The sequence below is a fragment of the Cyanistes caeruleus genome, chromosome 2 (genome assembly GCF_971803275.1).
Source record: "Cyanistes caeruleus chromosome 2, bCyaCae1.hap1.1, whole genome shotgun sequence".
Classification (NCBI taxonomy): Eukaryota; Metazoa; Chordata; class Aves; order Passeriformes; family Paridae; genus Cyanistes; species Cyanistes caeruleus.
In genome coordinates, this window is record NC_141702.1 from 92,668,817 (window position 1) to 92,686,326 (window position 17,510).

The 17,510-nt window shown below is 38.5% G+C and overlaps 1 protein-coding gene and 1 long non-coding RNA gene across 2 annotated transcripts in view; one reads left to right on the top strand and one right to left on the bottom strand.

The window, feature by feature from the left end:
• The window catches only part of LRFN2 (leucine rich repeat and fibronectin type III domain containing 2), a 97,904-nt gene extending 93,171 nt beyond the window's left edge, over nucleotides 1–4,733 (top strand). The window contains exon 4 of the mRNA XM_023924532.2: nucleotides 2,103–4,733. Coding sequence (XP_023780300.1) covers nucleotides 2,103–3,021 — 919 coding nt within the window. The 3' untranslated portion in view covers nucleotides 3,022–4,733. The remainder of the gene's footprint in view (nucleotides 1–2,102) is intronic.
• Nucleotides 4,734–5,121: 388 nt separating this feature from the next.
• LOC147654997 (uncharacterized) lies at nucleotides 5,122–16,479 on the bottom strand. The gene is made up of 3 exons (XR_015283616.1): nucleotides 16,284–16,479; nucleotides 15,210–15,272; nucleotides 5,122–6,150 (listed from the first exon to the last, which is right to left on the bottom strand). It is a non-coding gene; the product is annotated as an uncharacterized LOC147654997 (long non-coding RNA).
• Nucleotides 16,480–17,510: the final 1,031 nt, after the last annotated feature.

Consider the following 17,510-nt stretch of genomic DNA (forward strand, 5'->3'; position numbering starts at 1 on the left):
CCCAGTTTGTATGGCTGACTACTCTTTCTGCTAACAGTGCAACTTGTTTGTAATGAGATTTTACAGTGAAATAACTTCTGAATGACTTAACAACTGCAGAATTATTTTTAGCTTTGGTCTGGGAGTGGTGGTGAAAAGTGGAGTATAGCACTACACAAGGAGATAGGAAACAATTGGTGAAACTATTTAAGGGTTTAAAATGAAATGTTTGACAATCAATAGTATTCTGTTATTCCGTATATCATCCGTGGTGTGTGCATATATACTTGAACAACTCAACAAAGCGCAGTCTGCTGTGGGCAGAGGTGTTTTGTTCCCAGAGCCGCAGGGGGAGCAGAACAATTATAAATAGCTTGAGACCAAATATTTCAACTTTTGGAAACCATTTTAGCAACAGTATCTGGAGTGTTTCATGAGGGCTGTTTTATGACCTCTCGGCTCATTCTGAATAGCTCATCTATATCTGTGTCAAACAGCTCCATTAGGATGATAAATGTGCCTAGAATTTCAAATACAACATTGAGTAAACCTGCCAGATGATGTTTATATTCCAAGTGTCTCTCACTGATATTTCTTTTCCTTACAGATTTTTTTTTTTCTGTGTTTGTTTGCTTTTTAAAAAGGAGCCACATCCTTGCCTGTGGCCAGGCTGAAGGGTTGAGTAAGTGGTGTGAATGCATAAAAGCAAAGATGATCAGAAAGTCATCTTTGCAGTGCCTTGACGTTGCTGCTTCTCTATGCAGGTCTGTTCCCTCCCACTGCACAGAAGGTACTCTGCAGACCTGCAGTTTTTGCTAGCTGTGGCAATGATTTGAGGCTAAGGAAGCCTGGTGCTCCCACAAGGAATCTGCCTTGTTCCTGTGCCCAGGCCTTACCATCCCAAATAGTCACACCAGCTCACTGTGTTTTAAATGCCTATAGGGCTCCCTTGTTGCTGGTGCAAAAGACCTGCAAATCTAAGGCATAATGGACTGCTTTAATTTCAGCTTTTTTTCTCTCACCCAAGCCTGTAATGTAGCAGTAATGAAAAACATGCATGGGATATCTCTTTGGTGTTATTCTTGGTTACCCACCAGGCACCAAATTTGAGATTCTCCACTGTGTTCCACTAATGTACTGCAATTTTCACCAGTTTGAAATGGGGGTAGACCATGCTTATTCCCATCTGCTAATTTTGAATGCTAGTGATGTTCTAATATTGCATGAGTTCAAATGACTGCTTAAGTTTTGTGGCAGCAAAGAATAATGTCCATAAATGTCCCAACATGGAGCACAGTTTTGGTCTAGCTATTTGGTTCTTGGAAATAAATTTATACATGAGTAGAATTTTTTATTTTAAAGAAATCTTTTTATCATGCCTATCTTCTTACCTCTCCTCACACTTCCACAGCCCGTACTGCCAATTCCAGTGTTTCTTTTTCACTCACGAAGGGGAAGGTGGTTGCAGTGATAAATTTCTGGCAAATATGATGATGTATTTTTATGCAGCATTTTACTCCCACAGTGGGGAGTAGGAGGATAGGGAAAGTAAGTGGGAGAGTGGAGAAAAAAAAGAGAAATGGTTGCCTGCCTTTCATTCTCAGTCAATGAGAAAACTAAGTGTAGACCCTTGCCTTCACAAGGTAAGTAACTGCTGAAGTTAAACAGTAAATGTTCAGGCACCTGTGAGGTGATGTGACAACTGCCACATTGAGACTCAGCAAGCACAGAGGTCATTTGCATACGCAGAAAGAACTGCTCTTTGTATGCTTTTATTCTGAGTTATTTGTTCAGGTTTGAATATATTTCAGATTAGGACAGATGCAAGTGAGGAGAAAAAGAATCCCTAGTTTAATTTGGTCTGTTTTTTCTTATTCCTTTCATTGCACAGTTGAGAGCTGGCCCTCAAAACTTGCATGTTACTGAATGCTGGGATGTTGAACCCTCAGGAGCTGGGAAGCTGGAATGGTTGTTTGAATTTTATGACTCTTAATTTTATGGCTCCTCTCTGCTAGTACTCAGAACAATTAACATCACTTTATTCTAATCTCTGTTCTCTCTTTTACTTTTGTGTCAAGAGTAACCAATTCCTTTTTGTTTTGTTTTGTTTTGTTTTTTTCAAGGATGATACCAGCTACAAACAAGGCCTTTGTTGTAACCAACCTTGTTTCTGGAACAGGCTATGACCTCTGCGTCCTGGCAATGTGGGATGACACGGCCACAACCCTTACTGCCACCAATATTGTGGGATGTGCCCAGTTCTTCACCAAAGAAGACTACCCTCAGTGCCAGTCGATACACAGTCAGTTCCTGGGTGGGACCATGATTCTGATCATTGGAGGCATCATTGTCGCAACTCTGTTGGTATTCATTGTAATTCTCATGGTCCGATATAAGGTCTGCAACAATTCCCAGGGGAAGATGTCTAATGTCAGCAACGTCTACTCACAGACAAATGGAGCACAACTAGTTCAGAACGGAGTCTTGCCCCAAGTCAATCCCAAAGTGGTGGTGAGAAATGAACTTAAGGAGTTTAACTGTCAATCTGCACGGAGCAGCATCTCTTCTTCGTCCAGCTCTGCAAATAGCCATGACTGTGACAACTACAGTCTCCAAAGTGAGCAGGGCACATTGTCCAGTAAATGGAGGCCTCCTTCCCGGTCAAAACACAATATTGACCGGCTAATGGGAGCCTTTGCCTCCCTGGAACTGAAATGTCAGAAAAAGGAGGAAATGACAGACTCCAGAACTTCCACCGTGGCCCGCCACTCGGACAAAGAGCCACTGCTGGGCCAGACAGAGTCCAATATCCACAGCTTCCTCATGTTGCCTCTGGAGGGCAAAACTAAACGTAGCCATTCTTTTGACATGGGGGACTTCATCACATCTCAGTGTTGCACCTACCCAAAAAAGATAACCAACATTTGGACAAAGAGGAGCCTCTCAGTCAATGGAATGCTTTTGCAGTATGATGACAATGACCTAACAGGGGCAAAAGGGATTTTCGGGAGCTCAGAGTGGGTAATGGAAAGCACAGTGTAAATATCAGTGTCTCCCCACTTCTCCCCTCATGTGTTATAAAACACTGTTTGCTTCAGGGCCATGCACTTGGAAAGAGAGGGGAGGAAACATTTTCTGTTGTACTGGCCAAAAAGGCAAACAAGCAAGTTACAGGAATAGTAAAAGAGAAAGAGGGTCATGAAATGTGAATAGGCACATATGGTACCATTCTTGTCTGGCCCCAGCTAAATCATGTGTGAATGTTTCAAGGAATTTGCTAGTTGTATTTAACATTGCTTTCCATAAATTGCTCAGACTCTTGGTGAACCTTCACACAAGACTAAACAAGGACGATGAAAAGGGGTTTAACAGCAGAAATTTAATTTTACAGGGTTTCTTTTTACCTTCTTTCTTTCTTTCTTTTTTTTAATGGTACCTCTTTTTTTTTTTTTTTTTTTTTTTTTTTTAACCACAGAAATACACTTCTGTGGATATTACTGGTGCTAGGATATATCTGGTTGTCATTGCAAGGGATTCTCAAAAGTGCAGACATGGCACCCACAGGGGCAAATCAGAGTAAACTGTTCAGCATAATCTCATGGTCTTAACTGTGACATCTAGGCAAACAATATTTGTTGTTGGATGGACTATTGGTTGGTATTCAATTATTTCTGTTCTGTTTTGATATGTTACTGCTTTTGAGTTGTTTTTTTCCCACAAGACAAGGTATGTTTTCATGCATATTTTGGTTTCGTTTTCAGTCTCATCATATCCCCCAGATGGAAAAGAGGATGTGTACAAAGGTCAAATATCTGATGTAGTGTATAACCCACTTCTAATATTATCCCTTTTTGTCCAAAGAAAAATTAAATCTAGGGACAAATAATAAAAGAAAAATATCATCCTCGTTCATCCATCTTCTTCATAACCTCTTCTTGTCAATGCTCAAGGCAGATTGCAGCAGATCTTTATATCTGTAGGGATGTTGCTATCAAAGATGGGGAAAATAGTTATCAGGATACCCTAATAAAGGATAAAGAAAGGGAAAGCAAAAGTAGCTCCTGAACTCTCTTGTCTGTATCAGTAACATCAAGAAAAATAAAATTTTTGTATATTTCAGGGGATTGGTTATGTTCCAAATTAGCCACAGAAGCTGAGTTAAATTTGAGTATCTCAGAGCAGGGGATGTCCCATGTATCCCTTGTATAACATATAGCCCTTCCTCAGTCTGATGCACTCCTACTCCTGTCTCTCATCCTCAGGAAGATACTTATAACAGGAGCTCTTCAGGGTTTGTAAATGGATTCTCAGATTGGTTTTTGGTGAGCATTTCTGTGGTTGTAGAAATACACATGGCCCATCCAGCAGAATTTATTTTCCTTACCAATTTTACTGCGATTTATAGCATTCTGCTGGCTATTGCAATTGTCCTGTCATTTGTTTATTTATTTGTTTGATCAGCTGTTGGGGAACCATTCTGAAATTCCACATTGTTACTATGATTTTGTAAAGGAGCTGGACAAAGTGTACAAGGCACAGAGAAAATAACACATGAAAAAATTGTATTTTTTTTAAAGGTTCAGAGATATATTGTGACATGGCTGTGTACTTGATCTTGTATTTGTCATGTTTCCTACTTGGAGTTTTAGATAATGATATTCCTGTGATCAAAATATTTTCCCTTAATTTTCTTTCTCTTTTTTTTTTTTTTTGCTACAAAATGTACAGTAAAAAACATCCTTGGGGGAAAAAAAGTACCTGCTTTTCATTTATTTGTTATTCCGTGGTCTGCTTTGAAACCTAAGAAGTAATTATTTTTAAAATTATCTTTAAAATGTAGATATTTGCTTTTTCTTTCCCACAAACTGTCTTTGATGTCAGGATTTTAGGTATAAAGCAGGAATCAAGTAATACGTACCTTTTTGGAATGCATGAGAAAAGATCTTGTAAAAGGCATTTCAACTCGTTTTCTGTTGTTACATTTATACACATTTAAATTACTAGAGTACTCTAAATCTTGATCTAAAATCTGTAGACAGAAGAGGCAGCATTTTTAGACTTAGAACCTGACTTTGTGTAGGGTTTTTCTCAGATTGTTGCTCACCAACAGTATTAATAGATTCAAGAGAGATCCTGTCAAACTTTGTTTAGAACATTTATCAAACTCTCTGTTTTTCTCACACTTTCTGAGACAAATGACACCTCCAGTGCCAGAATATACAAAATCCAGCTGTTCATATTAACCATTAATAACATGTACATTTATGTTGCACTGAAAAATCCTAAAGACATTAATGTAGTGAGTCAGTAATTTTCTTTCCCTTGTTCTACTGTGGTGCAGTTGGACTTTTTTATTATGTTGCTACTTCGCTCTGAACATGACATCTGGGTTGTTTTTAATTTAGACATCAAGTTCATCTTCAGTATTAGTACTATATACAGACATGAATTTTCAAAGTATATCACATACTGTTTTCTCTCTTAAAGAGGAATACTCTTTCACATTCTCATATAAAATTAAAGCCAACAGATGCAGTTTTAAAATAATGGATAGCTGCCAAAGAACCAAGGTAATAAATTCCACACTCTAGAAGCTGTATTCATTACTGTTAATCATAATATTAATTAATTTAACTTTAATGAATGAGGCTCAATACACATCAGCTGATTTTCAAATACTGAGCAAAATTAAACAGGTGTCGAGCTACTACCTTTGGTGCTCATAGTACTTGGGAGGAAGAGGATAGAGGGACTCAGAGGTGATGCAGGGAGCCTCATGTTGAGTCAGCAAGTGGCCAGCCCTCAGAGAGGTTACAGGTTGTAATCTTCCTTTAGGTGCCACCAGTTGCTGCCTTACTTCCACTACCAACAAAGCAGGCCTTTGGAATTATCCTGTGGCTTCCTCTTTACCCCTCTGAGAGCTGCTGAAGGCAGCTCTGTAGTTTGGGTTACATTCTGAATCCATGCCCTAATTGCTAAGGCTGCAGTTGCTGATTGCAATTAAGGCCTCAGAGTTCTCCATACACAATCTGACCAATCTCTACTGTGCCTCTGTTTTCCTGTGTGTACCTCACTCAGCAACTCTGGATTTGTTTATTCTTCTGTAGTGCTGCTGTGTGGTAGGGATTCTTTCTTGTCTTACTTCTGAACACAACTGTGCATCAGTGGTACCTGAAATGATACATAGATGCCCATTTACTTGGTGCAATAAATATTTTCACTCATCATATTGGAGCTGAGCTAGTCCCAATGACCTAGTCTTCTCATCTCAGAAGAGAGAAGAGAGAACTTCTACGCTGAGAAGTTTATATGGTGTCTCATAAGTTAATTTGGGGTAGCCTAATGTAAAGCTGCACCAACCATGTTTTAGGGGCAAATGTCAGGTACTGCAGATAGTAAGGAAAACAACAAAGATAACAGGAGACTTCAGAAATGAGAAGTCAGAAATTAAGGCTGCTAGAGAATGTAAAATGAAGCCTGTGATTAATTAAAGACATCTGCATATGCATATGTAACTCCTCTAAGTTAATTTTTTGATGTGTTTTATAATAGTGGAACTAGCTTTTTTCCTAAAAATTTATGCCATTGGCTTGAAAGACAATATGATTCCACTGTTAAATTCCACACAGTCCTGCTAAGAATCCAATCCAAATCCCCAAAATACCATACTAACATCCTGGAGAATACTAAACAAGGTGACAAAATGGAAATATCTGAAAGTAGTGATTATGTGGATTTTATTTGATGTCTGCTAAGAATCAAATGGTTGTATGAAATAAAAATAAAAGAGTGTGTGTGTGTGTGTGTGTGTGTACCTGTGTATGTAAATACGCATAGCAAAGCAGACCAGACTATTTCCTTACACTTATATCCTTACAGATTTCATTAATTGGAATATATTTCTGGTTTCAAATGTTCTTTCTGAATTTGCTAGCTCTAAAGAACAGCAAACTTTCCCACTTTCCTTAGAGGAAGATAACCTATTTGATATGTCTCCAAACTACACACTGTACTTGGTTATAATTGGGAATAATTCACTTGTAAAGCAATGAGTAACAATGAAATGTGTCTCTGCCCAGCATAATGTGAGACTGAAAAGGTGGTAGATTTTCCTTTGCTAAACTTGTTTATATTTCAGATCATGGGAGAATGATCTGCTCTGGCAAGAGAAGAAAATAATATTCCAAATGCCTGCTTCATTTCTCACTCTTTACCCATCAAATAGCCGCAAAGACGGATGACCAAAGACAGTCCTTCAAGGTTTCTGAATAAGTGCAGTAAGTGCAGCAACTTTAATACAGCAAATTTAAGCACTTTCTAACCTGGGCAATGAATAGCTACGAAAACATTTTAGTCATTGAATGGCTTGAATGTCACATCTGCTTGCAATGTTTTGCACACATTAACCTGCAGGTAGATCACAGCACACCCTTCTACCCCTTGCAGTCTATTTCTCTGGAACTTTTTCTCAGTGACTCTCTGTGTTCAGTGTTTGGGCAATTCTGGATGTGTAATAATATTCTGGATGTGGAATTATTAAGAAACATTATTACTATCTTGCATAAATTCCCCTAAACATGATGATGGGATCCCTCTGAAAACATTAAATTAGGGTTGATTCTAGGGTCATATGAAAACCAAATCAGAATGCCTTGAAACCCTTGCTTTCAATATAGGAATTTTATGTTCTGCAGTACATTTTCCTTGTCCTAATTAACTACTCCTTAATCCCCAAAGGTACAGCATCCCTTAGCATCAGCTGTCAAAAGACCCTGCAATACAAAACAGTGCCAGATGCTTATTCCTGGTATTATACTTTCAACAGATGGAAACTGTCAGAGATATAAATACATATCCAGATACAGATATCAGCAAGTGCAGGCATTTGTATTCATGTATACACATTCCCAGGCACATATGTACATGTTGCGCTCTTTATCTGTGTGGTTTATGATGGACAGGTTTCCTAACTTGGTAATAAAGGAACATTTGTATTTTTCATTAAATACTACTAGAAGAAAGGGAGAGAGAGAACAGAAACCTCTTCTTTATAAGAAGCAGATTAGTTGATATGCTGCATCTCATCTCAGCTGGGAGACATCAGTGCTTCAAATGAACTTAATTGGTGGTGAAAAGGTTCATTCATTTCCTACAAGCGCAGCAAAGGCTCAACTCTTCTATCAGGGCATTTATTCAGCTGATGTTCCCACCACATGCTGCAGATAAGTCTCCAGTCAATGAGGATTTGTGTTCTGCAGGGAGGCAAGCAGCTGCAGGAAGTTACTTTCTGCATTCACTGTCCCTGTTTGGCTCTTAAATGTGCTCTGATGACCTTGGGCTTTAGTTAGTTACTTTGTTTCTTTGGAGAGGGGAAGTACCACATGTTTTACTCAGTCCTATGAGGCGCCCAGACCCCAGGCTAGAGTAACTGGTGGAAAAGAAATGTTGAAAATCAATGGCCTGTACGAGAAGAAAATAATTCCTAACTCTGAAATCCATAAATCTTAGTTTGCAAATAGGAGAGGAAAATGTTCCATTGGTTACCTGGACAGTTACAGAGGTGGGCATCAACTTATGGTAAAAGTTTGCCTATATTTTTTATGCAACAAGAAATTTAATGGATACCTTTGATGACACTTTCAAGTTGTTTCTGTGGGACTAGTCTATTTTAAAAGTATTGATGCATCAATCCTCTTCTCTTCTCTGCAATGAATAATGAAGACTAGTTTTATGCTGGGCTATTTAATGCCACCTGTACCATTTATGAGTCAAATCACAAGATAGGTGTCTGAATAGGAAAAAGAGACTTTTGTTTCAGGGAAGGTGTTCCTCTTTGACAATATTGATGGTTCACAGGCATGAAATCCAGGATCTGAGAAGGCACAGGCATGATGAAATGCCTACTTTATACCCTGAGTCTTGATGAGACTTAAAGTAAAATCCAAAGAGTGGATGTGTTAATCTTCCTTCCTTTAAACATGAATCAGAGATGGGAAACTTCAAATAATTAGGCTCATAAATGTGATGTGCCATAGACAGAATAATGGTGCTCATCAGACAGATGTGATCCAGGTGTTGCTGCAGCAGGGAGTTGCTGATCACTGGTGGAATCATCATGCACAAAGGCTGCTGAAGCAGGATCCCCAGGAGATGATCACTGCACAGGTTGCAGCTGAGACAGAAGGCATGGGAGATGTAGGAACAGGCTCTAACATGGGAGTTAGACCCAGCTACTCCATGTCTAATAAATCATTCTATCCTAGTATCCTTTAACAGGACATTAATTATTTCTGAGAAAGTACCTTTAGGAAAACTTCAAAGAACTCTGTCCCAAAGCCTGATGGGCTGCACATCCTTATCCCCTTCTCTATAAAGAAGCAAAGAATACCTTCCAAAATTCACACCCTAAAAAAATAAAGCATAGCAAAACTAAAAGTAGGACCAAAAAAAACAAAAACAAAAACAAAAAGAGCTCTGAATGCTTCCTCTTATTTCAGAGATCCTGCCTTTGAGTTTGTCAAGCCTGATTTTAAACCAAGATAGTTCTTGTCATTTGAGACTGGGTTGCCTGAGGCACTTGAAAATGGACATGTATTTGCAGAGATGATGAGAATATTCCTCATTTGCAAAAAAGAAACAACACACTTGCAAAAAACACACTTTCTGTGTGCTTCACTGTCACTAAATGAAGACCAAAGTGCATGGCAACAGAAACAGCAACATTAAAACACATAGCAATTCTATAAAATATGAAACTTCATGCCATAATGCAAAAAAAAACCCAAAAAACAATCTAACAAAAAATCCATCACCTCAAAAAGTGACTTCCTTACACAGTTTTGAGAAAGAAAGACCAGATATTCGTTCTTGTTTTCAAATACACCTCTGGATGTGCATATAATAAAAAATCTCTGTAGATAAAACAATTAATCTTCTAAGAGATCATTGCATACTACCAGGTTGTGTAATAATATCTGGAGATAAGAAACACTCAATATAGCACCAATTTGATCCTAAGAAACTGGTGTTCCTGAATTTAGGGCCAGTGGGCAATGTTGTCTTTTTTCTTTTCTTGTTTAATACAAGGCCATAAATGATGGCTTTCTGCTGAAGAAACCCCAGTGGGATTGTGGACCTTTAAAATCAAGTTGTGAGGCCAATTCTAAGCTCAGCAGGTGCATGAAAATGCAAACAGGCCTGATGCCATTAGTAGAAATACTTTTAACAGCTGCCAGAGAGCCTCAGCTTGCTATATGGCTGGGCTGCTACACAAACACATCCAAAATGATTGCACAGACCCAAATGATTGAAATGTAGCTGCTCATGATATGCTGAGTGTTGACTAATGGGTAGTGCTGGTTAGAAGTCATGGCTGCAGATGAAAGCAATATAGTTTTGGCTGCAGCTTCTGGGCTACAGTTTTCTGTACCTGCTGGGTGCCCAAATCAGGGTGCTACTGCTGGCCTGGGCCACCAGCATCTGAGGGGCAAATCCACCCAGGTTGTATTTCCTTTAAAAAGACCACTGAGCACAATCTTGAATAAGGTTAAGGAACATTTCTCTCTTTGGGGAATTTAGGTTGCAGAAACTCAGTCCAGAAGGGGAGCCCCACTTCTGCCTTTTAGATCAGACTCTAAAAACTTGAGTTTATTTGAGATGCAAGGAACTTACATCTCTTGCCTGGACTTCCAGGACTCATCACCTTCCCCCTTCTGCTTCTCCCCTATCCCTCCAGCTGCCTTTGCCATCCCCCAATGAGATTTCATTCCTTCTCTGTCTCCTTTCTTTACTAATTTATCATTCAATTTCAAGCAAGAGGCTATTTTTCATCTGCTATACACACCAGCCCAGTCAGTCACCTACTATACACACCAGTCAGTGCTATGAAGTAGCTGCACACGACAGGAGAATGAGCATGGCTGATGTGCTCTCTGGCCATGCTTCTTTCTCAGTTACTCTGCTGCAACTTTGCTGCTGATGGCACTGACTGATGATTACAATTACAGTTGTTTGAATTATTCAGTGTAACAAGACAGCCAAATGAACTGAGGACCCAAATTTCTGGAGCTGTATCTGTCATCATCCTTTAGTGTTCTCTCAGTGGGTGCATGAACTCAGTTCAATACTGGGGACTTTGCTATATTTTCACTCCTAATTATCAATTTGGGGGTGGCCATTTCTGGATTATTTCTCAAAAACAATCACAAAACAAAAAACAATTGACCATAAATACACTGACTAAACAGGCCCCCTAGGTTTACCTTTGTTGCAGCAGGATACAAAGCGTAGACATTGAGAGTATCAAACCAGCGACCCAGTTTTAAAGAGCTAAAAGGTATTAATGTGTCAGATATGTTAGATTTGCTATTAATGTCACCATGTTTAAATTGCATCTGGCATTAATATGGATGATACCAGGCGAAGAGCTTCGGAATTAATCTCTAGGAGAGGTGACCTGGATCTCATTTTAGTGAGGAGAGGATCTCTTACCCTTCAGGTGCCTTATCCTCTCTGGAATATTTCTGAGTATCTGCTCTATATGTTTAGCAAGCTAATTACTGTATATATTTATTTTACGTAGTTATATAGCTTCATTCCCATAATATAGAATGCAGTGTGGTATGTTCCCATTATCCATATTATTTGTGGTGTATATAGATGGGCTTCACTGTTGTTCAGAATGAAATCCAGTACAGATACCATATATTTTTCAAAATACACCAAAATTAATATCCAGTCTTTCAAGAATTGATACCCTTAGTACAAACCAGAGTGGGAAAATAAGAGCTAAATATGAAATAACTATTGGCAGAAATATCCACATATGCTTTCTGCCCAAAACTTCAATCCCAAATATTCTGAACAGAGGTAGATCTGAATTCTTCTGGTCTGAAACTCCCTCACAGCCCCCAGAACAACCTAACCAGTGCTAGAAACCTGTAAAAATTACAGCTGTTCTACAGGTCTAAATCTTTGTCTCCTTTTCTGTCATTTGCATCTCTCAAAGCAGGATTTATTTAGCAACCCTTCCCAAAACAGCTGGGGGATATTTTCCCACAATGCTAATAGTTTCCCTTGCATGTTTTGTCCCCTGTTATTTTTTTTACCTGATACAAAGCAGCTGATGAAGGAATGATGCTCTCCTTACAACATCTGTTGCTGACAACACAAACAGACTCAAAACGTGTGTGGTATTGGTGTGGTTTGCTCCTCCCACGTTATCTTTAACTCTTAAATATCTTTATCAGTTAGTTTTCATGCATATGACTGTATGAAGAATGGTCTTTCTACTACTGCCTGCATAAAGGTATGGTACTCCCCCCAGTATTCTCCGCTCGTTATTTGCTGTTTGTCATGTTCTCTTCATCACTTGGTCAATATTCTGGTACAGTAAGGGACTAGAAGTAATAACATTAATTTTACCACAAATAGCTGTTTAGGGACCATAACAGCTGAAATTACCAATACAATAACAAATCTTAGAATAAAACCTCCTTGTGAAAAAATATGTGCAAATGAGGCTAATATTTGCTAACATTAGGGTAGATCAGAAGCAATTTACAACTGAAAACACAACAGAAACAAAACAAAATTCATTAGATGATTTTTCTGGAAAATGTAACTAAGAGCTTTAATGGTGAGTTAAAATGGAAATTATAATGTTTCCTGAACTGTGCTGCATTTACTCCATATACACTCAGAGCAAGAAAATGCACTGGAAGCTGACATGGGGGTTATACCATTTAGTTTGCAACTCAAGACTGCACAATTTTTAAAAGGATTGTGAAATTCCTGAAGGAAAAATGCAATTACCAGAACTTGGATTAACTAATATTAATCAAATTTGAATCCTAATTTGAAAGGCATTTCCTTAATGTTCTTTATGGAAGGGAAAAGGAAGGTAATTTATTAAAATGAGTTTTGAAATAAATAAGTTTTAAAAGGCTGAGAGTGGATTTACAATACAGACCTAATACTCAGTTTGCTCCTAGTATCCAGATTATAGGAGATTATCATAGATCAAACCCCTTTAATAGAAAAGAGCCTTTTAAATCCACCTCAGCATTGCCCTTATTAGGAATGAAGGAGAGAGGCACCTTCCTTCCACTGGGAGGAAAGAAGGCCTTAATTCATGGCTTGTCAGAAGAAAGGCACTTGTTTCAGCCCTGAACAAGGTTAGTTATGGCCCTAATTTACACAGCAGCGTGTCTTCCTGGAGGAAGGGATGACACCTTTAAGTAATAATGAACAAGTGTGCATTGACAGAATAATAATCACAGATTGAAAAGGTTACATCAGAGAAGGTGGTAAAACTAAGTGCCTGCTTTAATTCCACTGGGTACCATAATGTCAGGACTTCAGAGCTGCGCTTACAATATAAAATAACATTAGTATGGCAATTAGGACTTAATGGTTTGTGGAAAGAAGCCTGCAAGGCTTTATAAAAACATCTAAATTAGTATGTATTCAAGTTTTCTTCATTCACACCTTTTTCTGGCTGTATTGTCCTCTCCCTCGAAGGCAGAGTTCTTTTAACTTCTCTTTAAAGAGAAGAAATGCTAGAAGAATTGGGAACACTTCTCAGTTTGTATATATGGGTATAATCTTAACTTCAATTATTCAAAATGAATAATTCTTTCATTTTATTTAAATTAAAGAATCTTGCCTAGGGTGCCTCTGACTAAAATTGCTGATCTAGTGCAAACATTCATTTGCTCCAGTAAGCAAACAAGAAAACCAAATCACCAGATGTATTGACCTGATCTCCTATTCATTAATTTTTGACCTACCTTAAGGTGCAGACATCCTATATTGCTTAGAGAAATATTACCCCAATAGGAGCTTTTTGAGCGAATTCATACTCTACACATTTTGTTAGTACCTTCTGCTTGTCTCAGAAGGAAGAAGTCACCCAGATTTGCAGGAGATAATCTACAATTTTAACATTCTGCTGAATTCTTAGGGGGTTCCAGTCACCGTGATAGCAGCGTGCCAATGACCTGGCAGTGCTGGGTTTGCAGAAAACCTTGGAGAGCATGTGGAAATTTCTCCCTGTATGGGTGGTAAGAAGCAGGCAAAAACAGGGCTTGGTTTTTTCCAGTCCACTACATGGCACAAGATTTTTAACTTCTGTGGAAATATGTTTCTTCAATAGTTTTCATACATGACTTCCATTCTGCATATCAGTCAATGGCTGAATGACTGTATAAATCTCAGACGCTAAAAGTACACAGCACCATTGTCTCCATTCCTGTCTGACCACTGCACAGTTCCGAAGCTGTCTGTCAACTGAATTTACATATTGTCCTCTGATCACTGGTGGCAACAGCTGATTTCCTCAAATCTGCAGTAAGAATTGATAGAAATTAAGCATGTTCTTGCCTTCTCATTGATCTCTCTTCCCTTTTCTTTTACATATACAAATTTTTTGTTTCAATTTATTGTGCATCTTATCTCTGGTAGATATGTTTATATGACTGTATATTCTCGGTCTGAAACTGAATGCTTAAACACCAGATACGTCTACATTGATCCAGGTACTGACAATGCAACTATTCTATTACTTCCAGGGGAGATTTCAAACCATTCCTTTCCTTTTAGGATATGCTTTTTGTGGGTTTGGTGTGAAAGAAAAAAAGTACATGCAGAATTTTGATTGCTGTTTTTCACTAAGGCCATGAAAATATACAAGCAATTTGGAAATGCCCAGAAATAGAAAAAACAGTCCTGAAAAATTCTTTACTGTGAAGTAAAGACACAGAAACAGGTTGCTCAGTGAAGCTTGTACATATATACATCCATGCACATATCTATATAAAAATTCTGTCAGAATTCAGTGACAGGCATGGAATTTTCATTTTTCTCACCGAAGAAAAGTAAAATGGCCAAGCTTAGGGAAAGGGATAGTGTCCAAGCAGAGAGATTGGATGCAAAGACTCTGTTCAAACTGCTATCTGTCTCTACTGTTGATCACGCTAGTAATTCCTTACAAAAAATCAGGCACTCTGTTTACCACACTTCATTCCCTCTAGATGAATACCTCTTTTCAAAAGAGAAGAACTTCAGACCCTGCCCCTTTAGGTATGGTTTCCTTCTTCATTTCTGTGATGAGTGGATGCATAAAAAGTGTCAGGGATTAGGATTCAAGTTCTACTGCAAGACCAGTGTGAATTAGGCCAATATGAGACAGGAAAATGAAAATACAGCAAGATGAGGCAGGATAAGCAAACCTGTCAACTCAGGGGTGCAGGATTGGTTTACGTGATCTTCCCATGATTTTCTTCCCTTCCACACTGTGGAGCAGAAGAGTAAAATTAAATTCAATAGCAATAAGTGTATTGCTTCCATGCTGGGTTTCTAAGCTTATCCCCACCTGGTGCATTGGAATTTGAATACTTAATTTCTGAGTTTATCCTTTTGTCAGATACACCTTTTAACATGACATTCTGCTCTTCTTTCTGCCTGCTGTGTGGGAAATGTGTATAAACTCATGCCTATATACTGCCAATGTGTTCTTTTAAGTAGATACTTCTGAAGCAGGAAGGATTTATGTATTAAATACCAAAGAATTGTACTCCCAACTTTGATCTCTGAATCAAGGGAAACAAAGCAGATTTGCACAACACAATCACTTGCAAATTGCCTCCCAGGATATCAGCGGGGATTGAATCCTAGAACCGAGAAAGATGGATTTGCCAAGTGTCTGGGAATTTGAATGTGTTTTCTTGTTAACACATTAGGTACAAACTCCCTGTGCTGTGGCTGGGTCAGCAGCTGAACACAGTATGATTTGGGTTCCCACAGGGAGTGGAATCTGGTAGAGGAGACAGAAGATGCAGTTAGTTTTCCTGCTTCAGTCTACAGCACTGTCAGAGTGGTTTTCTCATGGAAGAAAGAGAAGACAGTCTGATGGCCCATGCCCAGCACTGCAGCATGCTGGTGACAGAGCATTTACATTTACAGCTTGTATTTAATGCAGCAGAGGCCTTTCATGCATAGATATGAAGACTAATTTTTCCAGAATATCAAAAAACACTTAGTACCTGGAAACCCGTCCTCTGTCCTTTGGATTAATGACTATGTTATCACATCATATTTGGTTTCCCATACTACTTAATCCTGCCTATTTAGACCTACCTGAAAAGCTGGATCTGGTGTATAAATTAAGATCAGTCCCTCCAGATAGGGGGGACTCTCGAATCAAACCTTGTTCATGTATTTTTCAACTCTGCATTCTGTTGATGTTCTTGTTAGAAGAGGGCATACAAAGATATCTTGGTCACCTAATAAGAAGTAATACTTACAAAAAAATCTAGATTATTGAGTCTGATTACTTTTCAATCTCCAAATTCAGAAGGTGACCCATGAAGTATTTATTTAACGCTGAGAAACACTTTTAAAATTTCCAAGGCTTATTAAACCTTAACAAAATACAACAAAAGACTGAATAAGGAGAAGAGCAGCACTGGGAACATAAGACTAAACCACCATGTCCTCCTCTACACAATGGATGTTCTGCTTTTTATACTCCTGGCTCCTCCCAAAGTCTTGTCAGTCAAATCCTTTTCTGCTGTCCATTGGTGGAGATCATTTTCTTACAACTTGATTGAAGGTCAGGTGTTGCCATGCTGTGCCTCCTAGTAACAGGCCTGCCCTCCCCAAATGCCCCAACCTTTGACAACTTTACAAGGGGGAAGGGAAAGAGAGCTACAGGGAGAACATAATAACATAGCTATACATCTATAAAACTTTTCTTAACATATACATAATATTCATCCCTTAATTGTGAGAGCCAACCATCACATTACCCATCTATAACAGCACCTAAAACCTCTCATCATTCATGTGTCTCCTAGTTTTATCTGCAATGTCTCCAACAGTGGAAGAATGGGAGACGTAAATCCTTGGCTTGCCAAGACGTAAATCCCTAGTCTTTGGCCACTGTTAGCATTCCTGTTCTATTGGAGCAAGAGATTTCTTTCCCTCCAAGTGAGAGGTCATAAATACATTTACATTTTTTAGAATAGCTGACCTTACAGTGATTAATAACCAAAACCATAAACTACCCTGATTTCAGGTTCAAATCTTATTTCTTTTGAACACAATCATCCCATAAACTTGTAGCACAAACAGATCATATGCAAAATCAAGTACAGAATCACCTGTTAAAAAAGAATAAAAAATAGTTCTTCATAGAAAAAAAAGACTACTTTAATTACTGCCAACAGCCAGTGACCTTGAAATTTTTAGTCTATTTTAATTTTATGAGCCATTCACATACTAGATTGATGGAGACAGAATAAGTACCCGGTCCAAATCCACTAAATTTTTAGGCTGATTTCTAGCTGAAAACATTTCAGTAAAAGGGTTATATGTTTCATTTAGGTAAATAATGATAGGATCTGCAACAACTCTTGCTGGCATGAAAATTCTGAGGTTTGTCACTCAGTGTGCTTCAAGGCAAGAAATGGATCCAAAATCAGTGATTTTTATCATGACACTGCTATATTTTGTGTATTTCATAAAGGTCC